The sequence below is a fragment of the Engystomops pustulosus genome, chromosome 1 (assembly GCF_040894005.1).
Source record: "Engystomops pustulosus chromosome 1, aEngPut4.maternal, whole genome shotgun sequence".
In the NCBI taxonomy this organism is placed as follows: Eukaryota; Metazoa; Chordata; class Amphibia; order Anura; family Leptodactylidae; genus Engystomops; species Engystomops pustulosus.
Genome location: NC_092411.1, coordinates 156,496,406 through 156,523,728, shown reverse-complemented (window position 1 = coordinate 156,523,728; position 27,323 = coordinate 156,496,406). Strand labels below are relative to the sequence as shown.

The following is a 27,323-nucleotide window of genomic DNA, read 5'->3' as shown; positions in this document are numbered from 1 at the left end:
GGACTGCGTGACCTTTTGATAACTTTTTATTACTCTTTTATGTGATGTAAAATGGTGTAAAAGTGGCGTTTCAGTGTGTATTGGACTGCTGGAATCCGAGCTCAGACAGTCCTGTGTAAATTGATTCTAAACTAAACCGTCAGTTTTCTGGTTAAATTGCCGTACTGGCACTTTGCGATAAGTCATTAGGTTTTGGGTTGCAGTTTGGGCACTCGGTCTCTAAAAGGTTCGCCACTGCCCTATACCCTCTCCAGTAGAGGAACACTTGCTGTCCCATTTTGTATTTACATGCTCTTTGTTTTTATAAACAGATGTGTAAAAACTGAGGGAGATTTATTAATTTGTCTACGACAGAATTCTGTCGTAGTTTGCACTAAAAAAGGGTCTGCACCACATTTATAAAGGATTTTATACAGTTATCTGGTACTCCTACGACTAGCTCGACAAAAGGGGCGTGGCCCTTGGGGGGCATGGCAACGCATCAATAAAGGTCTGTGCGCCAAAAATACTCCTGACCCGACAGAATGTTGTCCTAACTTTCTGACTTGCAGTAAGCCAAATAATAAGACAGTCTTATACTGCACCACATTTATAACCCAGCACCAGACACTTATATGAATCTGGTGCAGAATAAGATTGTCTACCCCAACTCTGCACTGTCTAACCTTAAGGACACTTTTTATAAATCTGCATCAGCATTAACTGTTACAGGCCTGAGCAAATGGTTTAAGGTGACACCTCAGACTTCCTACTGGAGAAAAATCATCAATCCACTTACTCATTGTGTACTAATGCTCTTTATGGTGTTTAGACACAGCTTCTTTAGAGATATGTTATGATTTGTTATCATGAGAACTTCCAAGCACCTGACTGTAAAAAAGTGAGGGCAGGTAGTCTCTAAGTCTCTCAGCAAATCAAAGTTTTATGAGTTCTTCAAAATTCAGTTTCCACTAACTTAAAGTGTTTACCTTGTTAGACAGAAGATTGTGGTTCTGAATTGCTCTTCTTCTTACAATTGGAATAGATAATAAGTTGCAATAATTTCTCCTGTTAGAGATTATATTATTACATTACATAAAAACTTATTACAAATATATGCCTAAGATTTGTGCGGCCCGTGTTACGTCTTAAAAACATATAACTTGAAAAGATATTATATGTCAAAACACTTAACAGTGGACCCCCCAAAGGTATAGTACATTGCCTTCACAGCATGTTTACTTGTCTGCTTTACTCCTATATGTCTGTTACATATTTTGATCTGGTGTATATTTTCTGTATTTTATAGGGTCCTCCAGGTTCCCAGCCTTCACCTCATGCACAACCACCTCCGCACAACCCCAATAACCCAATGATGGGTCCTCACAGTCAGGTAATGTCAAGCAATGTCAATTCTTCCTGCACAATGATGTAAACTTTCATACCAAGGTTTTAACTCACGGAATTGAGGGCTATTTATAATATCTTAGGCAATTATGGGTAGACATACCCAATGAATAACATTCTCTACTGCAATAACTGAAACATAATGACTTTATCAAGTTATGGCCACAGAGCAATCAATCTGATCCCTCCATCTTCATGGTAGCTATGAGCATATTTTTAATTACACATCTTTCCCAACTGAGTTCCTCTCAATTACTTTAATACTGAAAGGGACAAAGTTGCAAGTTTTATTTTTGTCTGGTGGAAGCACATTATTTCCCAGTTAGCTTGGCTGGGCAGTATTATGCAAGATTGTTGAATTTCTAGAAGGCTACCATCCTTATTCTTAAGCATCGTTTACAATAATTTTTTTAATCAATTAAATTGATGATGGTAAAGACACAGTAAGGTGTTACCTCCCCAAACTGTGATCCAGGTTTGTGATAAAAAAAAAATCATATTATGTTTAGATTCTGATACTAATGAGGAATCAATGGTCAGGTTCATTAGGATGCATTCATGTAAAATTAGATGGTAATTTACAGGGGTGTTCCCATCTGGATATTCACATTTAATGTAATTCATCTGCCAAAATGTTCCAGTGTGAAGATAATTTCCCATAAATGTAGCACGTTTCCCCTTAGAAACAAGATTGTTTGGATACAACCACCTCTACACTCTTGTAGCAATGTCCAGACATGCTCTATTGAGGCACCCAACCATCTGGATTCATCAGGTCTCTGGAGCTTTTGTAACTCACCTCTCTGCTCCCTCGGTGCTCGCCCCTTCCGGCAAAATCCTGTGGCAGCATATAGCTGATATTCCCTGCGGCCTTAAGATTTTGACATATAGCAGGCAAGGGTGAACACTGAGGAAGCAGGGAGGTGCATTACAAGTGGTGATTTGTCTTTTTCTATAATATTGCAGTGTTGTTATATTACAACATAATCACATAAGTAACACAAATATTTTCTATTGATCTATATAATTTATTTTGACAAATTGTTTGCTGTTGTTTTTCAGCCATTTATGTCACCTCGGTATCCTGGTGGTCCTCGACCCTCCCTAAGAATGCCAAATCAGGTATGTTCATAGTAATTAAAACAACACTTTTGAATAGCTACTTATTAAAAGTATCATGAGGTAACTATCATAACGTCAATATATATTCTGCAGCCTCCTGTAGGAGTCCCAGGTTCACAACCCCTGTTGCCAAACTCCATGGACCCAACACGGCCACAAGGTATATTTACATCATAAATAAATTTGTATTAATTTTGTTTCTTTAACACTATTAGCCACATAACTTTCCTGATAATTGCAAATAAACCCATTATAAGTCATCTCTGTGTTAGGGTGAACCTATCCGTGACTGACAGCCATTTCTATGTCCACACAGTTACATAGTCACGACAAAGATCTTTCACAGACTGACAGCTTGAAATGCACAGTCATACACGGAGGTCACACATGGAGCTCCTCTTGACACCCACTTAATTAAATAATAATAAATTCCTCCTATATATGAATTTGCCCTATTCCTCCAGGTCTATAACAGATGACTATAGATAGGACACTATGGACAATCTCCTCCTGCTCTGTAATATTCTGCCTATAGATAAAGTTATTGTGTACAGCCTACTCTTAATCTGTAACAGACACCCTTCAAATAAGTTACTATGTACCAGCTCTTTCTGCACTATAACAGTGCAGAGAAGACACTACATGTACCATAGTTTTTTTTCTTTGGTGTATAACTGAGACATTTGGCAGCTCTTTTTTGCGCCTTATGTATGATTATGTCTTTTTACTTGTGATACATGTTCAGTTTTGCATATCCTGGTATGCGCAAATTTTGGCATCTTTATGAGATTTTTTTGTTGCAAATGTCTCAAATCCACATGGACATAAGCCATGTGAGAGGGTTATATTCAGGAGTGGAGACTACTGTAAATTTTTGCGGCTGTGTCCTGCATTTTTAAGCACTCTAGTCACACCCCAGGAAGATGACTACCGTATTTTTCGGCCTATAAGGCGCACCAATCCTTTCATTTTCTCAGAAATCAAAGGTGCACCTTATAGGCCAGTGCGCCAGACAAGATGTTCTGTACGTTTACCAGTGTTTAATTGCTCCATCCCCAGAAATTTCCTGCACCTTCCCACACAGTATACAGGGTCCCTAGCTCCTGAAGTGCCCTGGCACCACAACTAACATTGTGCCCATCCTGCTCTCCACTAGCACGGAGAGACCGGAGCTGCCATAGTGCCGACCACGAGGCAATCATCATCATCAGTAAACAATCCCCCATACCTGACAGCCCTGTAACAGGGGAAAGAGAAGGAGCCATGGGGAGCCCCACAGGAATAACACCCTGGCTGAGGAGGGAAGGAGAAGGGGCAGAGGGAGACTGCTTAACCCCTGCTGCATCACCCTGCATTAACCCCCAGCAGCCATAGCTCTGAGATCGGAGCTCTCTGACACGCTGAAGACAAGTTTCCCGGGAAGTGTAGCTGGCTAGAACTGTGCACATTTTTAGGTACTGCATTTGATGCTGCGCCTTATACTCCAGTGTGCCTTATATATGGACCTAGATGTCTTAGCAGGCATTTATTAGAGGTGCGCCTTATACTCCAGTGCGCCTTATAGGCCGAAAAATACGGTACTAATGAGGCTGCGCTCACACGTGGTGTTAAGGGTGAGGTCATATGTTGCATTTTGGTTGCATTTTCATTACGTTTTGAAAGCTGAGAGGTGATTTTCCTAATTACATCACTGTTAACATTTAAAGCGCACATGTTAATGTATGTGTTAATATCACATTTACATTGTGTTTTGTAAATGCAAATGTTAACAGTAATGTAATTAGGCAAATCACCTCTCCTCAGCTGTTGTAATGTCTTTCAAAACACAACCAAAATGCCACGTGTGACCTCACCCTTAGAAGTAACCAATAAATTTAAAAAATGTAAATGAAAAAATAAATGAATTTAAAAAAAAACTGATTAATGTGCAAACTTTTAAACATTTAAAGCATGTGAAATAATTTCAACTTACAAGTTAAAACAGGGTCCATGAAAAAATCCTTCCTTTGCACCTGCCCTTCACCAAAAATAAGCAAAATAAAGTGATACATTAGTGAAAAGTTGCACGGAACATCTGGAAAATAAAGATAAAGAATATGTATTACAACCTCCACTAAGAGTAGCAAAGGGTAACAAAATAAAGCCGGCTCACCCAACCTTCAGACCTTCTTGGCCGTACTCTCACTGTGGCGGTGTCCTGGTGCTCGGCAAAGGCAAACCATAGCCATGTAGCATAAGTGAAAACAACGTGGAACCGGCACAACACGAATCACTCCACAGGGGTAAGGTGCCAAATTCTTCTTCTTTATTGGTTAAAAGTCACACAACATGAGGAGACAAATCGGTTGACGCGTTTCGACGGTTCCCCGTCTTAATCTTAACCCCGTTAAGATTAAGACGGGGAACCGTCGAAACGCGTCAACCGATTTGTCTCCTCATGTTGTGTGACTTTTAACCAATAAAGAAGAAGAATTTGGCACCTTACCCCTGTGGAGTGATCCGTGTTGTGCCGGTTCCACGTTGTTTTCATCTGGAAAATAAAGTTACATAAGGATAAGGTGCACTTGCATAAGGTGCAGACCAAGGTGTTCTTGAAAAACTACAGCAAAAGTAGCAAAAACAACAAAAAGTCGCAAAAATAAAACAATTTATTCATCATTTCCTGGGCTTTTTGGCATAAAAGAGTCTCAATAAAGTCCCATTGAGTTTAATTGGGACTTTTCACTTTTAAAAATCTCACAGGGCTATTTCCACCATAGAACTACTGCTAGTGCAATGCTGTGTAAACACTGTGCAAAGCCAGATTCAATATCTTTTGCAATAAGTCCCATAAAAAGTCTCATAGACACTCCAGTGCCCTCGTGGTTTATTTGCTGGGACTGTTTATGCATTTTGAGGCTTTTTGAAAAAAAATCCCAGACAGAAAGTAGGCCATAATAAAATTTATTGAAAAGCCAGAGTCTAATGGGCAGTGAGGTAAAAAGACAGAACTGTCCCAAGGAGCAGCTCTGCACAGCTCCTCCTGCTCTATAACATTGTGCATGCAGATGGGGCATTATGTATAATCTACTCATCTCCTGCTCTATTAATTCTGCCAAGGGGTTAGACACTTTGTACAATCTTTTAAGCGTCTCATGCTCTATAACATGCTGTCTGCAGATAAGACGCTTTATGCAATCTACTCTTCAGCTTCTTTACTCTATGACATTTGTTGCCCTCAGCAACCACAGAGCAATTTTAATTTTTTTTACAGTTATCTAGAAAAAAATAAAGCCAAGATGTAATTGGTTGTCAACAAAGATAGTTTAGAGAAAGATCAAGACATTTTTTCCAATGATCCTTTGAGGCTACATGCAACCGACGATCTTTGTGGCTGTGATCAGCGCCATGGCACCCAGTCATGGTGCAGTCAGCACATAGTGGCCCACATTTACTAAAGTCCCTCCGCTAGTTTTCTGTCAGACTTTGCCTGTTCTTATACATGTAAACTGCTTGCACATGTATTTAAGAAGTGTCCGCTCCACATATGTGTCGCACGCAACTCATTTGTAACACGACAAACAATTCTGCACTGAAAGAGGCGTTCTGCTGCACTGTCGGACCGTGCACTACATTTATCTTGTAGAGTCTGACAGAAATGTGTTGCACGCCACATGTTAAAGGTGCACCCAAATAAAAATTGGTGCACTTTGTCGGAGCTGTGCAGGGGGCACCAGATTCATGATGAACATGCTCCATAATTCCTGAATCTGGCACACCCAGCACACTTCACATGCAAACTTCACATGGCATTTACCAAGACCCAAGAAAAAAAATGTGCCCTGTGACAATACACTGATGTTCTTTTCTGCATTACAGTTCATATTTCCTATCCCACCGATGGCTCATTAGTGCTGGGCACATAAAAGGACAAAGTGCAGAAATAATTACTGTCACCAAGACCGGGCTGCATTTTACAGCAGCTTTTCAGAGCAGTGCAGGCTGCCTGAGCACTCCCCAGACAGGCCTTCTCTGCCATTAAGAAGTACTTGTGTAGTGTATCCTAAGTACATGAATTAGAATCGCTGAACGCTGCTTTAACACCATATGGTGACTTTAACTTTGCTTGAGAAGAGGTAGCGGGAGGAGCAGAGGGGACGATTCTAGAAGTCCCATTACTTCTCCTTTGAGCCGCTTCTCAGCAGCTGGCTCCAGCAATGGAAATTCACAGCCGTTTAGACCACATAATGTGCCCTTTTCTACCTGCTGTAACGCCTTAAACAACTGCTGAGGCTGGCCAGCTTCCATGTCTAGAATAAATACTATGAATTCAATACTATGAGGATGACAAGGATCTCACCTCAGATCTTTTCACCATCATAGTCACCTCCACAAGCTCTGCTACTCCAGGTGTGTGCCTGCTTTGCCTGTCTGATTGCTATAGCTCTGCCATTGAGTGTGTTTGTTAGTATTAAACAGATTCTAATTCCATTTACAATGTGTGTTTCTTTCATATTTCATTTTTGGCTGTTTCATTTTCAATGTCCAAATTGACAATGTTTCCTTTGACGTGAAAGAACACAGTTCTACACCTAAGTAGTTAAATGTAAAATTCCACTTTCCATTATTTTTCATTTTTTAAACTACCCACCTGGCATCTGCAATAAGAAGAAACATTATAGATGTAAGAAATATTTGTCATCCAACCTAAACATATAGTCAAAGAAATTATTCTTATTATCTGATTCTACAATGTATACTGTTACCTGTAAATCAAGAACTCACAGGTTTTAAATAACTTTACATGGTATTTAATAGCATTTTGCATTGTTTTACCCTACAAGAACCTGTAGGAAAACACCAGATGAACAAATGTCAATAAGCAGAATAAGGGCACATATAAACCACAATTGTAGCTCAACTGTTCCCTTATAGTTCTGCTCATTCTATATATGTGCCAAGTTAATGTAATATAATAGCCTTATTCTCCCCTTAACGCCAAGGCCCTTCTTAGTTTTTGCGTCTTTATTTTTCACTTCAAAAATCCATAATTTTTTAAATTTTTCCATGTAAAGAGTTTGTGAGGGTTTGTTTTCTGCGTAACAAAATAGCACTTCATAGTGACGGTATTTAATATTTCATGCCATGTACTAAGACGTAGGAAAAAAATGTCCTACTTGCAGTGAAATTCAGTTCCGCCACTTTCTTGTGGGTTTCTTGGATTTTTCGGCTTTCAATATGCGCCTGTTAAAGATCTTTATCTAGGGCTCAAACAGCTATTCTTAGTTGTAAGGTGACTTCCGAATGAACTGCTATAATCAAAATGGCTACCAGGATGAGAGCAGATACCGAGACACACACTCCAGTCTCTTAGAAAATGCAGACCCACAATCTTTATTAGCGCGCAGCTGCATATATAAAACACAGGAAATGATCTGCACGTGAAAACGTGATAAAATACTGCAATGCTATAGGCATTAGATGAGGTTGCTCATCCTGCATTTGGATAATAGTGTATGATATATCCAAACTTCCTAACATTTGCATTATGATTTGCAGGACAGTTTCAGGCCCTGCCCTTTACGGAAAGCTCATATTAAGGGTATAACCATCAACCTTTATGCAAATAAGCCACACCTGCACTGGGGCCATTTTACAAGATTATCATTCACAATCCATTCTTATTTATATCACCCCCAGAATTGCTACAGGAAAAGGTTGGGGCTAGGGCTCTATTAATTCATGGCTCCAATGTTTCAATTTTTAGTTCTAGTGACACTAGTATCTCTACCGAGAGGTAAGCTTTTTTTTATTCCACTTACTTCATGCATTCTAGAGGATTCCCAATATATAATTACAGAGGAGGACGGCAAACTCTCCCACTATGTTATAATAAAATCGGATATGCAGCCCTTCACTCTGTGTTCTGCAGGAGAATGAGTACACATTAGCAGCAGGCAATGATTTCTTACTGTCCATTTATGGGACATACCCAAGATCTCAGTTTAGGGCAGGTCGATGGATGCCATACAGTGGCAACTGTCTTTCAAAAGCTATTTTGGCCTCTGATAAAGAGATGCCTTTTTTTACAGTGGCCAGTAGGAGAAAATGGCGTAGTCTGCACTTTTTCCTACTGTATATGTTTATGGACAAGTTCAGCTTGTAAGTTGGAAGCTTTCCTGTGGTACACGCAAAGAAATGAGATGCACAATTTTTGTTTTTATTTCTCATCTAAATTTCATGTACAAGTACTTGTACAAACTCAGTAAGCCAATATCTTATTTCTTTAAACATTGTTTTGCTTATACTTAAAATATTTATTTACTTCATTAGTTTCCTGATTTGCATAATTTGAATCAATCATTGTTCTTTAACTTTTGCCAGGTATATTCAATGATTCTCTTTACTGTATAGATTCAATGTAAAGTTACATATGATTGCTTACATTGTATATATTTCTATAATCAATATGCACCTCACTATTTCATAGAATCAAGTGCAGGCAAAAATGAATATAGAATGAATTGTATACCAAGTGTACATATCAAGCCATGCCTTGCTTGATATTGATTTTGTCTGATTGATGCCTGTGTTTTAGGTCATCCAAACATGGGAGGACCCATGCAAAGAATGAACCCACCAAGAGGCATGGCAGGCATGGGACCTCAGGTAACAAGCTTATTAATGAGAGCACTTGCTGACATCAGCAGGTAAAAGTGGAAAAAGCGGGACTTCTTGACACGCTATTGTCACACTTCCAAATCTATTACTAGTAAAAGAATCTTGGATTAAAAAGACTGAAAGCAGTTGTGAGTTTGATGTATTTAGTATTAGGGTTAGGGTATTCTAGACTGGAACGTGCAATGAATTTTCACATTTATTGGGACAGGTCCAGAAGGTTGCCCTATAAGTAGCCCTATTGTTGAAATATGATACTCTAATATTCACTGCTTAACATTGTTTCTTTCTTAACCAATCCAATCTTCTTGTCCTAGAACTACGGCAGTGGAATGAGACCTCCTCCAAATTCATTAGGTGGACCTGGAATGCCTGGAATGAACATGTAGGCATATTCACGTTTGTTTTCATAATGTGAGTGTTTTGTAATTTGTTCATCACCAAAAAAGTTCTTTTTCTTCTTTTTTTTTTTATTAATAGGGGCCCCGGTGGAAGAGGTCCCTGGCCGAACCCCAATGCTAATTCGGTAAGCCTTTAAATTCAGTCGATACAAAATATACTAATATTTAGGCCAGTCTCCAATGAAAACTAAGATTTTATAATAAGGAACCAAAATGGGCAGCAAAATATCCTATGATCTTTTATGACTTCGTTAAAATTGCAACTCACTATATTTATTAAAAAATGCTTATGGTACTTGATCTCATTTTAATCTTTACAATATAGTAAATTCTTAAAAGTTTACATTGCATTACTTATTTATGTTCTACTGTCAAAAACATCAGCTTTCATTTAATTGCAAAATGTCAATGAAGAGTGGAGCTGACTCTTATGTTTTTATAACTGATTTCATTGATTTCACAGTTGTTAGAATCTTTAAGCTAGCTCTATTTTATGTCTTCTTGTTTTTTTTAATATCTTTTTCAATATCTAGATAGCATATTCATCATCTTCGCCTGGAAACTATGTGGTGAGATATTTTATTTATATGCTTATTCATTTTTTTTTTTTTAAGATGACTCTATTTATTTTCAAAATATTATATTATTTACAGTACCATATACTATATAGCAATGATGGAGAACCTTTTAGAGATCGAGTGCCCAAAAAAAACTGTAGCTTTTCCCAAAGTGCCAACATGGCAATTTAGGCAGTAACAAACTTATTGCTACCAGAATCTTTGAGCTCCATTCCAACACTGTCTACATCTTTTCACTCTTCGGACAGGACCAAACAGCAGAGGATGGGTCACTTTAAAGTAGCAGGGCACTACCTGGACTGGCTGTGAAGATGCCATGTCTGGCAAAATCTGTTCCTGGGAGACAGCCTGTGTGTCCACAGAGAGGCCTCTGAGTGCCATCTCTGGCACCAGTGCCATAGGTTCGCCACCACTGCTATATAGGATTTCTTTTATTAAAGATTTTTCCACACTCAGAAAATAATTAATATGGTTTGTGTAAGGAAAAGTTATACAATTTTCCAATATACTTTCTGTATCAATTCCTCACAGTTTTCTAGATCTCTGTTTGCTGTCCTGCTATTAAAACATCTATGTTTACTGCCAGTGGATAGAAATCTGACCATAGTCATGTGATGGACACGCAGGTGCACAAGCCACTATTATCACAGGGAGTCTTCAGAGCCCTGAGAACCCCAACGATCAGCAAGTTGTCTTTTTAATAACATGTCTTTTTATTTCTCTGTTCATTCAGGGTCCTCCAGGTGGCGGGGGCCCACCTGGCACACCTATAATGCCCAGTCCTGGAGGTAATAATTTTTTATTGATAATAATGACTAATTCTTATCTTTATACCATCTTTTGTATATGCCTTGTATATGCCTCTACTATATATGAGATATTATAGTATATGAAATAATCTGCTTGATTCAAGATATCATAAATAAAGGATTATGTTATGAAATACCTTCCATATCAGACATGAAGCATAGGTCCAGCCTTCGTGTTTTTCTGTTGATAGTTCAGAGATAAAACAGATGTACACCTCCCAGGAGAGACTTGAGCACATCCATGCATTTATGCATATTATTAATTTACTACTGTGTGGAGCATTATTTCTAGAATAACAGCATAACATTTGTCCAATGCTTATGATTCTACAGAAAAACAATATGATAGGTGCACAAGTGTTAAAAGAGCAGATTGTTCAGGTATACAAAATCTAGAGATCACTGCCAACAAATGTTCTCCTGACAAGGCATAATCCGGACAGTCAGACTCCAGACAATAATAAAGCTTGGCCTCCCAAAGCATTTCCATGGTCGCAAACTTGATATTTTGGCCAGGAACTATATTCTTCCATCTGCTTTTGGGATGTGTCTGAAGAAATTAGGTCACCTAGGACAGAAAACAGGAGCAGGAAGGAATGAGGAATCAGTCCTGGATAGTCACAAGACACATGAGAGGAAGGTTTTATATAGTCCAGAGCATATTTATTATTGAAATATATGTATACATGTATACAGTAGAGATAAGTCTAAACACACCCTTTGTGTGGAAATGTTTGTTTTGTAAATGTTTGTAAATTAATCCAAAGGTGTTACTATTCCAAATTGATTCTTTGCACAGTTATTTTAGCGCACCAAATCTGTTAGATTGTCAGGTTAGCTCTTGTGTTAAGTCTTCTTCAGGTCAACTTAGATTTTTTTTTAATAAATTAAAATATGGTCTGTACAACTTGACCATACCAAAATTGTGATCTTATTCTGGTGAAGTCATACTTCTAGTTATGCTGTGTGCCATGGCTGTGTCCCAGATCTTTATGGCAGAAGAGTGTTCATAATTCCCTTTGCCTTGACTAAAGCCAGGGACAAGGTCAATATTGCCCAGGCCGGGCAATATTGACAGTTGTGGCATAAAATGTTAAATATTATACCAAAATATTCACATTCAGTAATATTGCTCCCTAATGTCACATTGAGTGATAGTAGTGGGCAGTATGTTGGCTAAGTGGGTAGCACTACAGCCCCACAGCGCTGGGGTCCTGGGTATAAGTCCCACCCAGGTCAACATCTGTCAAGAGTTTGTATTGGGAACAGGGACCAATTTTGCAAGCTCTGTGCAGCGCTGTGTAATCTGTAGTATAATATAAATAAAGAATTGTTATTGTCCTCTTAGCGCACCAAACAGTAGTAATTCCTACTATCCTAAGTTTACTGTTTTTCTCCATAGCCAGGCCAGTGGCAATAGTCCACAGTAGTTTTTTCTTTTTATAAATTGCCTCTCATATTGCCACTCATACCTCATGGGTACTGCGAGAGTTGGAAGTCAAGGTGGCAAAATGTCTTTGCACTTTGACTCGAGAAACTGGTGTAAAACAAATGATAAATCTCCACCTTAGTGTGTACATAATAGAAATGTAATTCCCTTTTCTATAAATCTACTGGATTCATCGAAACTGGTCAACTAGTGTAAAAGCAATGTAGAAAAAAAATTTACAGATTACATTAGAGTAGTTTATCACAACTCAAAGGACTATGGGGCAGATTTATCAAGCAGTCTGAAAGTCAGAATATTTCCAGTTGCCCATGGCAACCAATCACAGCTCAGCTTTCATTTCACCAGTGCTCTTGAATATTTTAAAGGGGAGCTGTGATTGGTTGCCATGGGCAATTGGAAATATTCTGACTTTCAGACTGCTTGATAAATCTGCCCCTATGTGTTCAGTTTCCCAGTGGCCAGCGCCAGTAACCCAAGAGCCAATAACTAATGGATTCTTATAAAACATATCTATGTATAGGGTCAAATCACATGCCGGAAAGTGTTTCATTCTGTGATGTTCATTACTCAATGTTTACATATAGCAATAGCAAATAGACAGTTTTTTAGACTTTTTTGGGGTTATATCCATCAGTTTCACAGATTATTTTTGCATAGGCTTTTACAAAACATTTGGATGTAAAAGGTGATGTGGGCAAGAAAAGTGTTTTGTAATTTATATTTTGTAATATAATGCTACCTTCTGGTATATAGTATGAATTTTGCAGACCTGTGTTTAATTTAGTATAGAATCAATATTAAAAACACCAACAAAACTGGACAAAGTGTGGTGGTGAATACTCCCAAACCACACTCAATGAATTTAACAACACACACTAAAAATTATGAGAGCAATTAAACATAAGGTCATAAATTACATAAATGTATAATCTTTATTTGATCATAGCAAAAAGAAGAAGAAATCCAAAGATAAAAATAAAACTCTATATCAGTATTAGCTCTCCTAAAGTCACATGTACTTCAAGCTCACTAAGGGGCATCAGTTACTGAAATAGGTATCAGCATAATATAAGCATAATACTGACCAATGGTGGCCATGGAAACACAACCTGACACTTATTTCGCAGTTCGTTGCTTCATCCAGGGCTAACTCTCCTTGGGGCAGGTACAGGTTTATACACTCCTTGGGGGAAGGTACAGGTCTATACTCTCCTTGGGGGCAGGTACAGGTCTATACTCTCCTTGGGGGCAGGTACAGGTCTATACTCTCCTTGGGGGCAGGTACAGGTCTATACTCTCCTTGGGGCAGGTACAGGTCTATACTCTCCTTGGGGCAGGTACAGGTCTATACTCTCCTTGGGGCAGGTACAAGTACAACAAAGGGCAAACCCATCATTAATTTTTTTATGATTAAAAACATATTATATACATTATGTATGTAATTTGTGACTTAAAATTGAATTCCTCTCAATCTTTTTGGCTTGTTTTAGAACCAAAATGGTTGAGTAGTTGAAGGCGGTGGGGTGAAGAGTGTCTTTTTTTGTCCTTTAGGAGGGGGTGTTGGTTAAGAAGATGTAATTCTAAACATCATAGGCCAGGAAACCATTATATGGTTATATGGATAAACAAGAGAATTGTTATTCTAAATGTTAGAACTCCATTATTTATGATAATCTATGTATCAGAATTTAATTGATTTCATATGTAAGGCATGTAATAAATCGGCTTTGTTTATTTAAGAAATAATTTTTATTTTTTTAAAATTGATATTGCATGTTAAAAAGTTGTACAACTGTACAATGGATATTATATGTCATATATTAGCTGGGTGTTTTTCCTTTTAGACTCAACAAACTCCAGTGAGAATATGTACACAATGATGAATCCAATAGGACCTGGTGGAAGCAGGCCAAATGTAAGTGCTGTACAAGTTATCCGATATATACATTTTATTAAACTGTCATAGTCACAACGGTTTCTATTGTGTTACTAGGAAGATTGAAAGCGTTATAATGAGGCATTCTTCTATTAGCAGTTACACATATTGTAGCTTCCAGGTAGCAGATGCACTCAAGCTATAGAGAATGGGTGCATAAAATTGTACATGGTCCTTGGGGATGCAAAAAAGTTATTTTTCTTATTGTGATGGAAATCATTTGCCTGTGGTGCCGGTGCATTAAGAGATTTGCATTACAGAAGCCACATGGACCACAGGCACCAGAGATTTTCAATGACATCTAAGGAACAGTTTTCTAGAAAGAGGAAACTGTGCGGAGAAGGGTTGTACTGTACATCTGTGACTGTCAAAGAAGTGTTGTCCAGAGTAAAGATGAGTGGACTTGAGTTCTGGTTCAGTGTTCAGCTGCATGATCTGGACATATTGCCGGAGTGGTGGCTGAACAGCAACTAGCTATGGCTCTGATTGATCAGGGGAGCTCATATGAAGCAGTTCATATGAAGTCGCATGATGTTAGGTATTATACATTCTCTTCATCTTCATTTTGGTTTAAATTTGTCAGATTCCTATGTATTTTACAGCATTAAAGGGGTATTCTCATCTGGGCATTCACTTTCAGTTTCATTAATCTGCCATATATAAACATTTCTTCAATTAGATGTTATTAAAAAAATGTTCCTGTGTGAAGATAATTTATCATAAATGTAGTCATAGGATCCCTTAGAAACAAGACTGTGTCCTTGGTTACGGCCACGTCTGCTGGAGAGATTGCACAAAGAAACAAAAAGTTTCTGAATATTAAATGTCTGGGAGTTATTGCATGTCCTACAGCCGCCCTGTGGTAATGATCGCTGAATCCAGGTGGTCAGGCAGAGCTCATTAGCGCATGTCTGGCCACCGCTGCCAGAGTGTGACGTGGTCGTATCCGGGGAAGCTATCTCGTTTCTAAGGGACAACATGACTACATTTATGAGAAATTATCTCCACACAGGAACATTTTTTTAATAACATCCAATTGAAGAAATGTTTGCATATGGCAAATGAATTTAATTAAATGTGAATGCCCAGATGAGAATACCCCTTTAACATTTTCTGTTCTCTACAACTCTTTTTCATGTCCCCTGTTGGGGTATGTTGAGCTGGTGCAGGGAATACTTTCTATCATGCATTGATGATTTTAGCGGTTCTTTGTAACTAAGTGACATGGTATGCCTGTCACTTCACATGTCTAAAGTTTCAACAACAGTGATGTGATGTTATAATAGATGTTTGTAACCAGTTTTGTGTGATTTTTTTGTAGTTCCCAATGGGTCCGGGCCCTGATGGCCCAATGGGAGGAATGGGTGCAATGGAACCTCATCATATGAATGGATCACTAGGTAGGTTCCTCTAAGAAATTGGAACAACAGAATAAATAGCTTGTAAATGTCATTTTTACAAATGAAAAATGAAATTTCATGACATCAAATGTTTTCTACATAAATGTGTACAGTTCATTTCATATGTATGTTTCTAAAATATGACATCACAATAGCACAAAGTCTCATACATATTTTTTCCAAGACTTACTTCCCAGTCTTCTGAAAACATAAGGAAGAAAACATTGCACACAGGAAAGAGTTATAGTAATGGTGTTATTTCAAACCCCTAGAGAAAATAACATGTCATGAAATAATACAACATCTAGATAGAAGTAATGTGCTATGTGTGCACATACTGCAGCAAGCAGCTTACTGTGTTACTCCAGAGACATCTAGTGGCAACGAGTCTAACTGCAGCTAACAATCAAGTTTGGCGGAAGCCTAGGTTTACATGGATCATTTTGGACATTTTTATTTAAAGAATAATAATAATAATCTTTGTTTATATAGCGCCAGTATATTCCATAGTGCTTAAAAAATCTATTTATTTTCCATATTTAAGAACTGTCTGTTGTGAATCAGTAAGAAAATACCCTTAATGTGTACCCATTTTAAGTAGTAATGGTTTAAAATAATGAATGGTTTAAAAATAAGTTAATCCTGGGAGCATACTTATTTTAGGATCGGCTACCAGTATGAGATCTGTGGGGGTCAGTCTCTCTACACCTCGGGCCGTGTTCACAGATTGCGAGTGGATTGCAAAATTCACCCCAAATCCATATGATTTTTGACCTAAACACTTGCTTTCCATCCACATGGCAAAACAAAATAAACTTGAGCACATTGTGTCAGAACGGCCAGACAGTGGCTGTAATCTCAGTCATACACAACTGTCGTAACTTTGGAATGGTTCTCCAGGTTCTCTTCATACAACAGATCTGTGTATGTGAGGTTTGACCCTCATTGACGGTATATTGCCATATCAGAAAATTAGACTATAACATTCTTATCTTGTAAAAGCCCAGTTAAAAAATATAACTTTCATGTTTAGTAATAAATGTTATATTGGTTTATTTCTTATTCATTCTGTAGTTTTCTTACTCCCCATGTAAAATAAATGTCAGTACTAGAAAACAGCCAACAAGCAGATCATAAGCTAAAAATTGTATTGTGCTTATTTTACCTACCATACAGAATAGCCATATGGTATAAATTTCTATTAAATAATGAGACAATAGAAAGATATTCAAATATACATTTTTCATGCACTAATCGATGCATAACTTGTTAAGAGTTCCCAGAGAGCAACACATTATAGAGTACAAATTCACAAACACATGTGAGATATATTGCTAGGTTTTATTCTTTGCACCAGTGTTATATGGCCTAACTTGCTGATTGGTGGGGGTGTCAGTGATGGGACCCCCAGGGATTATGAGAACGGCGGTCCGATGTACCCTGTTGTACACCAATATGACCGAAGCAGCCATTGCACATGTGTGGGCTGCCCGGTTCATCTCTGTGGAGCTGTTGGATATTGCCAAGCATTGAGACCCCCACCGATCAGCAAATTAAGCCCTACCCTGTGGATAGGGCCTAACTTGCTTTGTGGGACAGCCCCTTTAAAGAACTTGATCGCTCAGGGAAGCAAACAATATTCCAGTTTGATCTTTATGATGCTTCTTTATTATATGTCTTGATTTTCATCTATTTCCTCTTTACAGGCTCTGGAGATATGGATGTGTTGCCAAAGGTAATCTATTCCAGTATTATTTGGCGCTTTGGAAACTAAAGGAAACTGTCATCAGAAAGGTCATTTTTGCATGATGACAGGTTCCATTAGCCTCTGGTGTGTTGACATCTAGTAAATGCCTTTATGGTGCATCTGAATAATTGCAGTGCTTTTTCATTATTTTTTCAACATTACCAGGCTCCAAGACAGCTTGCAGTGATGAGCTGACATAAGTGGTGGAGGGTACAGGGGAGAGGCTGAGGAAGGGGGGGGGGGCATGAGTTAGGACTGGATGATTTACGCCATTTGAACAGCCCTTCCCCCAGTACTTATCACACACTGCAGGCAGGGAGCCAGGTAATGTTAAAGAGGACCTGTCACCCCCCAAAAAATAGCCCCACCAGATATGCCCCCCCATAATCCTCTCCCCCAGCCAATTCCTATTTATTGCCTTTTTTTAAAAAAATTATGTTGGGAAAGTATGTTTTTAAAAGATCTGACCTCTTAACAAATAAGAGGTCGGATCCTTGTATACTGGAGTCGGTGTTATTCATGAGGGGGGCAGCTGACACTCCCCCAGCACGCCCCTGTCAACGGGAACTTGTAAGAATAGCCAGAGGCTATTCGCAAAGTAAAAATGACCATACTGATGACAAGTTCCCTTCAAAATGCTGCAAATTAGCTGCCATATTTGCGGCCTGCTTGTGGACCTAAAAATACAGTTGTGTATACATCTAATTGGGGAATCATATTACTGATGTGATACATTACAAAAGTTATTCTAATCTTCCTTAGTTATTAAAGCAAGTCTTTATGTGTACTTTACAGAATTCTCCAAATAACATGGCAGGGATGAACAATCCTCCAGGAACACCTCGTGATGATGGAGAGATGGCCGGGAATTTCTTAAACCCCTTCCAAAGCGAAAGCGTAAGTGATCAACAATTAGCTGCCACACAAGTTCACATATTACTTTCATCATATGCCCTATGTAAAGAGCTAACAACCAAGCCCCCCAGAAACACCATTTGTCAGTTTGTCAGACTTGATTTGAATTAAAAATGCCAACTTCAAGCCAGACTCCAGTTGCTCGCACTTCAGTGCACAACTTCACAAATGCCAGTTTGAGCCTCTCTACGCTGGAACATGTGTTCAGGTGTTCTAGATACTCCAAACATGTAGCCATCCTGAAAGCCGCTGAAATAAATGGAGATATTGACCCAGATCTGTTAAACCGGCTGCACCCATTTTCTGCCTGATTTTGCATCTCTGGAGCTTGTTCATGTTTTATGTTGCAGCTGCACTGTGTCCGACAAAACGGAAAAAATATGCACCTAAAGAGGCGTGTTAGTCAGAATTTGTGGCACATTTAATACAATGACTCCACAGAATTGTGCCACACGGTGTATGTGTGCACCTAAAAAAAGATAGTGCACACCTCCTGAGCAGTGCAGAGTGTTTGCCAGGATTCAATAATCTGGTGCACCCTGTACACTCAAAAGACAAACTTGACATAGTGCAGTTTTTGCTACTTTTGATTATTCTGGCCCATTGTCTGAAACTGTTTACATAACATAATTTCAAAGCTGTCAACATGGCTACATATTTACTGTGTAAGTTAGTGACATTGTTTTCTATTTTTGCACAGTACTCGCCCAGCATGACCATGAGTGTGTGATATCCTCATATACACCAGTTACATTGAGCCTCCCCAGCTGAGAACTGTCAGTGTCCAAGCAGCGAGGATTACAAATTAGTACATTGTATATTTAAAAGCAGGAAAGTCCCGACCCTACAGGCTCCTCTACGGACACTAGAAATCATTACACAGAAAATGGACTGCATCTCTGCAATGACTTGACCTATTGAACAGTGATGTGGAAGAAGGACATTTCAGCCACAACTTTGTGAAGTTCTTTCTTACTCTTTTGCCAATTCCCAACTTGCAAAGACAAGAGATCTTTCCACAATCCTTGAAGCAAAGATGGGGTTCAACTATCAGCTAAGTAATTGGATTAACTACCGACTCAAGAAACTGAGACCCATGAAGAACAATTGCTTGGCTTCAAAGGAGGAGCAGTGAGAGACTTCAACGCTACCATGAAACATGGGATTCTTTTGTGCCAGGAAATAGAAAATCTTCAGACATTGAAGAGATTAAATCCTGTATCTGTGCAAGTTTCTGATTTTATTTATTATTACACTTCTTTTACTTACTGGATCATATGGAGACCTAAACTCCTGTTGTCTTACCTCCATTGTAGTGTGCATAATATTCTGCAGTCCACAAGGAAATTGTGTCATGTCACATCAATACAGGCTCTACACTCAACCTAAGACTTCCTGCTCTCAGTGACAGAACAGAATGGAACCCCCAAGATCACTATTCACCTGGAAATTACTCTCCAAGGACAAATGGAATACCTAGTCTGATTCTTAGAATGGTCTTGAGTTACTTTGTAAAACATGGGTCTTATATAAATAAAGAATATACATAGAGGAATATAAAGGAAATGGACACATAGGTAATAGAGGAAATCATTGTAACCCAGAGTAACCAAACATATGATGTACTGTATCCTAGTATAACCTGAAAATGAAGCATATAACTGCCAGTATATTTCAACTGCTGCTCAGGACTAAACAGGCCAATGCATCCTAATGGTGACTATGTATTTGCCTATCACCAGAATAATAACTGATCTCTACATAAATATAAGATAAAATATAATATACTTGATCAACGAGCAGACTAAGTATATTACAAATTAAGTTTAATGAAATATTGTTGAATTCTATGCCTACCTTTGCAAACCTATGAAAGAGTTTAACCTGCAGCATCAGACTACACTCTGATTGTGGTCTGTAGCCGCAGAAGAGCTGTATGCATAATAACTATACATTGCATATGCATTGGAGCAATATTAGGATTGGTTGCAATGGTGTCCATAGACTTTAAAGTATATTGACACAGTGCAAAGACACCTGATGAAAGGCTATACATAGAAGAACATGTAACTATTACAATAAATAATATCCTTATATCGCAGTATACTATATCCTATAAGATATGGGAAACAGAACAATTTCTGATCACTGAAGATGAGCCCCTCTTTTTACTGATAGTAGTCTTTACGTGAACAAATATACTAGATCATGTTAAAGATCAGGAAACAAATGCTATCCTTCTTCTTATCTATATCTGAAGCAATATAATATAGGCCAGTACACAATAGTTCCAAATATATGGTGTATACTACAATACTGGGACCCCATACGATATGGAGGCAATGTCAGACTGGTAAATGTAAATGATTGTTTATTTCATTGTAAATGTCCATGTGGTCTAAAGTCAGTTTTGAAAAGGAGCACTGCAGGATGTAATGTGAGGTTCCTGTAATAGCCATGTATGTGTCTTCCAAGCAGTAAGGTCTGTCTGTGTTGGCCCATCCTCAATAAGTCTTTGAGCATACCTTTGATGCTGTTATTGTATGTAGGCATCTCACCTATACTGTGATGTTTGGATCAGTAAATTAAGTAAGAACCTGCCACGTGTAGATGCATCTTTTAGAGCCTGTCCTAATTAAAGAGGGCTCTGTGGAGAGTTCATCGATCTGTGAACGGATAGGAACATTTTCATTCTATTCTTTTTATTCCCCACTTCTATAAACCTAACATGAGCAAAGAGCGAGCAGCTACAGATATTCATCTGTAATACATAAGAGATGGATTGGGGGCTTATACCATAATCCAATTGTGAGAACCAATCAGTGTTCTCGGTCTCTGCTAAAAAGGGCTTGTACATGTCTCTTAGGTCTCCCTCACACCGGCGTTACAGAGTTTGGTCAATGAAAAACTGACATTTCCTTCACAGTTCATTCAGGTTCCTGTCAGAGTTTGTTTAGTAGGTCAGTTTTTCACACATTTTGAGCAGTTTTTCTTGCTTTATTCACATGCATGTAATGCGTAGAAAAAAGACTCATCACTGTGGTCTGTCTTTTCACTGGCAATGGATCAGTGAAAAATGCATTGCACTTTCAATTATCTCAGAGTGCAATGGTTTTTCTTTCATGTGTTGCCATAAACTTCAATAGGATGCTTTTTACGTGTGTGAAAAATTGAGCTTGCTTCGAGTGGCGCACTAGTCAAAAGTAACGCAGGTGCATGGACAAAAATGCATGTCTGACAAAATAGACCAAAATAGATCAGGTCCAATGTCAGAAAACACCTGTGAATAACACCAGGGCTGGTTGAAAACTCTGAATAGGTTTAAAGCTTATCTCATTATAGTCTCCACACCTGGCTTTGTCTCACAATAACTGATGCAAAATACTGATGAATTGACTGAGATGTGAACTGATCTTAGGCCTCTTTCACACAGAGGCATACAATTGTGCGCTGGATAGGGGATGGTGAGTGCTGCCCACCCCTCCCCTCTCCATAGCGAGACATGGCGCCTGGCCATAAACACGGAAAAAGATGGTACATGCTCCGGTGTGTGGTCACTATAACGTGGCCGGAAGCCATAGGTGTCTATGGGGACGTATTTGAACCTGATATACGTCCCCACAACGTCCATGTGAAAGCCGCCTTAACAAAGTACTTCCCTAATGTGTAAAAGTGCATCAAAATTGTTGACACAGAAGTAGTTATTGGAGATATATTGATATAAAAGATAGACCCTATTTAGCCTACATTGATTTTCTAGTTACTAGGAAAATGATTTGGGCTAGGACTGGCTAATGTTGTGTCCTTTCCACTAGACGGAGCTACAATCTACAACACACATTGACGATTTATCTCCTCTTATTTAGTTTTATCACCCATTTACTCTAATGGATAATAGTTTGAACATGCTTGGAGTTAGTTGTTTACTCCTCAACTCCACATGAAGCCTATGCTGCATAAAGTGGCTGTTCTACAAATGAACATTCAGAGTATATATACACTACAACTCTCACATACACTTTAATACAGGAACCAACCCTTACAGCTCTTAAATGGGAGTGGGAATTTATGGTCTGCAATACTACTGTGAAATATTGAACCAGGATTATAAACCCCTTTAAGGCTACAGCACAGACAAGTCTATGAAGTAACTGTAAATATACTTCACATGGAGGCTTTCTACTTCCTCTCTCCTTTGGAGCCTGCAAGGGGTTAGAGGTGTTGTAAGGGGAAACATGAACTGTCTCTTACATAACAAAGGACACATTTTAACTTTCTTATGAAGGATTTTTTTTAATCTAAACATAAAGGACCTCATTGCAAAAGATGTCTGTGCTCTTTTTGTTGTTTTATTGGATTTTTTTTTCTATTGTATCCCAAAGCAACTTTGTACAGAATTCTGCCTATCTACCCACATCCTTACTATTCTTAATTTTTATACTTTTATTTTTCCTCCAGCATTGTCTGCGTTATTCTAGTGTGATGTAAAATACTGTAACATTAGGACAGGATTTAAAAGACAAAAAATAAAAACTGTACTGCTATTTGTTCTTTATATGATATGACAGTATTTGGAATATAAAGCATTCTCTCAGAGAGTCTGCTTTGTATTTTGCTCGTAGGGTTAGAATTCAGTCCTAGATTTTAGTTGTCCAGTGTAAGGTGTGCATATATATATATATATATATATATATATATATATATATATATTCATGTCATTTGTATGTTCTTTATATTGTAAAAATTCTTTAGACTTAAAGTTGCTTATCAAAAAAGAAAAAAAAAACAACTGCATCAATAAATGTAATTTGAATTTTTTCATATATTTTTGTCAGTCTCTTTGTTTACAAGTAGTCAATCTTTCCCTCAACCAACCCTATCTTCCGTACCAATAATACAGTAATACAATTCTTATGCCCTGATACAGTGTTCTCAGCCATGTGTCCTCAGGCCCAATGTCAAAAGGTACATATCAAAGTATCTCTACAGCAACAGATACATCAAGGGATTGTCCGGTTTCAGCAAATAATTATGCTATACAATTTCCAATATTTTTCCTGCATCAATTCCTCATAGTTTTCCTCACAATGCCTCCATGTGAGTTCACTGTAAAGGGGCCTACTGAGGCTCTGATGCCCAGGTGAGTACTGAAACGTGGAGACGAACCTGGTCACACAGGCACACAACTCATTAGTGCCATCAGACCTTTGTGACCTTACATGACCATGGACAGATTTCTATCCTTTGGACGTAAACATTGGATATCAAATTGTATAACTTTTAATTATGAACACATGGTTTTGCCAAGCAAAGATTGGTTAAAGGACATCTACCACCAGGATGCAGTATTGGAAATCAAGCACACTGGCGTACTGGTGGGTATGCCCTCTGTCAGGTTCTGCTCTTTTTATAGCATTATTAGGACTTTTTTTCTGGAAAAAAAAAAGGTTTTAAAAATTATGTAAATGAACCTGAGAGGCCTCAGACTGCATAGATGTCAATGGGGCCTGGAGCCCCTCATGCTCATTTGCATATTTTGCAAAACCTTTATTTCCTGAAAATAAGGGCATAAGAAGCTAAAAGAAGAGCATATGCTGTTAGAAGGTGCACACACCAGCATGTCAATGTTCTTGGTTTACATTTCTTCATCCTGGTGGTAAATGTCCTTTAAAAAGAACAGTGACAGGGTGAAACATACAGTTGAAACCAAAAGTTTACATACACTATATAAAAAGACACATATGCATGTTTTTCCCATGACCTGACATGAATTCAGAATAGACATTTTCCATTATAGCTTAATTATTTATATTTGCCAAATGTCAGAATAAAAGAGAGAGAATTTTAAAGGCATTTTTATTCATTTCTGCAAAGTCAAAAGTTTACAGACATTTCATTAGTATTTGGTACCATTGCCCTTAAACTCGACAACTTGCATCAAACATTTTGGATATCCTTCCACAGGCTTCACACAATAGTTGGTAGGAATTTGGGCGCATTCCCCCAGACAGAACTTGTGTAACTGAGCCATATAGGCAGTCTTGCTCGCCACTGCCTTTTTAGCCTTGCCCATAAATTTTCAATAGGATTGAGATCAGGGCTTTGTGATGACCACTGGAAACATTGACTTGTTATCCTCAAGCCACTTTGTAACTAGTTTGGAAGTATGCTTCGGGTCATTGTCCATTTGGAAGACCCATTTGTGCCCAAGATTTAACTTCCTGGCTCATGTCTTAAGATGTTGCTTCAGTATTGCCATGTAATGTTCTTTTCTCATGATGCCATCTATTTTGTGAAGTCATCAGTCCTTTCAGCAACAAAACAACCCAAACAACATAAAGCTACCATCGCAGCTGGGATGGTGTTCTCAGGCCTGAAGCTTCTTCCTTTTTCCTCTAAACATAACTATGATCATTATGGCCAGTAGTGTATATTTGTTAAAGCAGAGGAAAAGGAAGTTTTCTTTTCAGCTCACCTCTCGGATGATCCGCTTTGTCGGCGCTACTTCATGTAGGATGCACTATTCGGAAATTAAAAATGCGCATATCAAAACATCTGACAGAAGCACATAGTTCTTCCCTAAATATCTCCACTACAATATCGGGCGCATCGAAACATTTTAAAGAAGTTCACTGCGGCAACACAAGTGCCTTTAAAGTTATACCAATTGAAAGAGTGGATAAACCAAACAGGGGCGAGGATAGGACTAAAAAACTACGATCCAGAGAGGCTTACTGGATTCTCACATTAAACACCCGTATCCCCGCAGGACTTAATCACCACAAAGACCTTATGTATATCTATTAGGATCACTGAGAGTGGAGATATTATTGATAAAAGATAAAATATAACTTTTATTAAATGCTCATAAAATAGGACTCAAATTGACAGACAAACAGACATGAAACAGATATGTATCTCTCTTTGGACAGTACGGGTGGGTGCTTGCATAGTTTCATGCACGCAAAACATGCGGTACAGACCCCCCTCTCTCTCTAGTTTTACTTAGGAGACTTCCTAGTAGCTAGTATGTCCTGAGATTACAGAAAAACACTGTATTGGTGTGGCTCATGGGGTTTGGTGCGCCACCTCAATACTGTAGAGTAGTAGGTAGTGTATAAACTAATCACTAAAGGGATGGTATACTCATTGGACACTGTTGCACTATCGTTCCCGTGATTCACTGGAGCTTATCGCTGTAACTGTGCCCCTGGAACATGTAGTTGTGCCAGTGCCTACACCTGTCCCAATCGCAAGCCTGATTGCCGCCTAAGATTGTACCAGATGGCTAGCTGCTTATATGTTATAAAGCTGCTAGATGAGTGACAGTCAGATCGCCGGTGTTGTTGGCCATCTGTTACTGACACTGTCGGGTGTACATATGACTAGCAGCTTATATGCTGTGAAGCTGCCAAGTCCGTGACAGTCAAATCACCGATGTTGTTGGCACAATGTTACTGACACTAAAAGGGGTTGCAGGTGACTGGCAGCTTATATGTTGTAAAGCTGCCTAGTCAGTGACAGTCAGAACGCCAATGTTGTTGGCACTCCGATACTGACACTATAGGTTTTACAGATGACTAGCAGCTTATATGTTGTAAAGCTGCCAAGTCAGTGACAGTCAGCTTGCCAGAGTTGTTGGCCCTCTGCTGCTGACACTATTGGGGTTGGCAGATGACTAGCAGCTTATATGCTGTAAAGCTGCTAAGTCAGTGACAGTCAGATCGCCAGGCCATAACAATGCCGGAGTGCACCAGCACAGACCTATGTGACACATACCCCTAATAGTAATGCCGCAATGAATGACCCCTGATGAGTCTAGGCGGACGAAACGCGTTGGGTCTTAGGGTGTATACGTTTCAGTAGTAGTAGATGTAGTGTTTCAGCCTGAATGCTGTACCTAGCGAGGAGGGTCCGTAGGAGACAATTTAAAGTGTCAGCAACAGAGCGCCAACAGCACTGGCGATCTGACTGTCACTGACTTAGCAGCTTTACAGCATATAAGCTGCTAGTCATCTGCCAACCCCAATAGTGTCAGCAGCAGAGGGCCAACAACTCTGGCAAGCTGACTGTCACTGACTTGGCAGCTTTACAACATATAAGCTGCTAGTCATCTGTAAAACCTATAGTGTCAGTATCGGAGTGCCAACAACATTGGCGTTCTGACTGTCACTGACTAGGCAGCTTTACAACATATAAGCTGCCAGTCACCTGCAACCCCTTTTAGTGTCAGTAACATTGTGCCAACAACATCGGTGATTTGACTGTCACGGACTTGGCAGCTTCACAGCATATAAGCTGCTAGTCATATGTACACCCGACAGTGTCAGTAACAGATGGCCAACAACACCGGCGATCTGACTGTCACTCATCTAGCAGCTTTATAACATATAAGCAGCTAGCCATCTGGTACAATCTTAGGCGGCAATCAGGCTTGCGATTGGGACAGGTGTAGGCACTGGCACAACTACATGTTCCAGGGGCACAGTTACAGCGATAAGCTCCAGTGAATCACGGGAACGATAGTGCAACAGTGTCCAATGAGTATACCATCCCTTTAGTGATTAGTTTATACACTACCTACTACTCTACAGTATTGAGGTGGCGCACCAAACCCCATGAGCCACACCAATACAGTGTTTTTCTGTAATCTCAGGACATACTAGCTACTAGGAAGTCTCCTAAGTAAAACTAGAGAGAGAGGGGGGTCTGTACCGCATGTTTTGCGTGCATGAAACTATGCAAGCACCCACCCGTACTGTCCAAAGAGAGATACATATCTGTTTCATGTCTGTTTGTCTGTCAATTTGAGTCCTATTTTATGAGCATTTAATAAAAGTTATATTTTATCTTTTATCAATAATATCTCCACTCTCAGTGATCTCGATACCTCAGTGGAGTTATTCTATATAACTACACCGC

General features: G+C 38.9%; 1 protein-coding gene across 1 annotated transcript in view; it reads left to right on the top strand.

Moving 5' to 3' along the window:
• Window positions 1-23,167, top strand: part of SSBP4 (single stranded DNA binding protein 4) — a 244,442-nt gene extending 221,275 nt beyond the window's left edge. Inside the window, exons 6-18 of the mRNA XM_072112559.1 lie at window positions 1,289-1,372; window positions 2,449-2,508; window positions 2,602-2,668; window positions 9,086-9,156; window positions 9,483-9,550; window positions 9,646-9,691; window positions 10,100-10,135; window positions 10,878-10,932; window positions 14,248-14,318; window positions 15,661-15,739; window positions 17,446-17,474; window positions 18,282-18,383; window positions 19,102-23,167. Of these exons, the coding sequence (XP_071968660.1) occupies window positions 1,289-1,372; window positions 2,449-2,508; window positions 2,602-2,668; window positions 9,086-9,156; window positions 9,483-9,550; window positions 9,646-9,691; window positions 10,100-10,135; window positions 10,878-10,932; window positions 14,248-14,318; window positions 15,661-15,739; window positions 17,446-17,474; window positions 18,282-18,383; window positions 19,102-19,131 (798 nt within the window). The 3' untranslated portion in view covers window positions 19,132-23,167. The remainder of the gene's footprint in view (window positions 1-1,288; window positions 1,373-2,448; window positions 2,509-2,601; window positions 2,669-9,085; window positions 9,157-9,482; window positions 9,551-9,645; window positions 9,692-10,099; window positions 10,136-10,877; window positions 10,933-14,247; window positions 14,319-15,660; window positions 15,740-17,445; window positions 17,475-18,281; window positions 18,384-19,101) is intronic.
• Window positions 23,168-27,323: the final 4,156 nt, after the last annotated feature.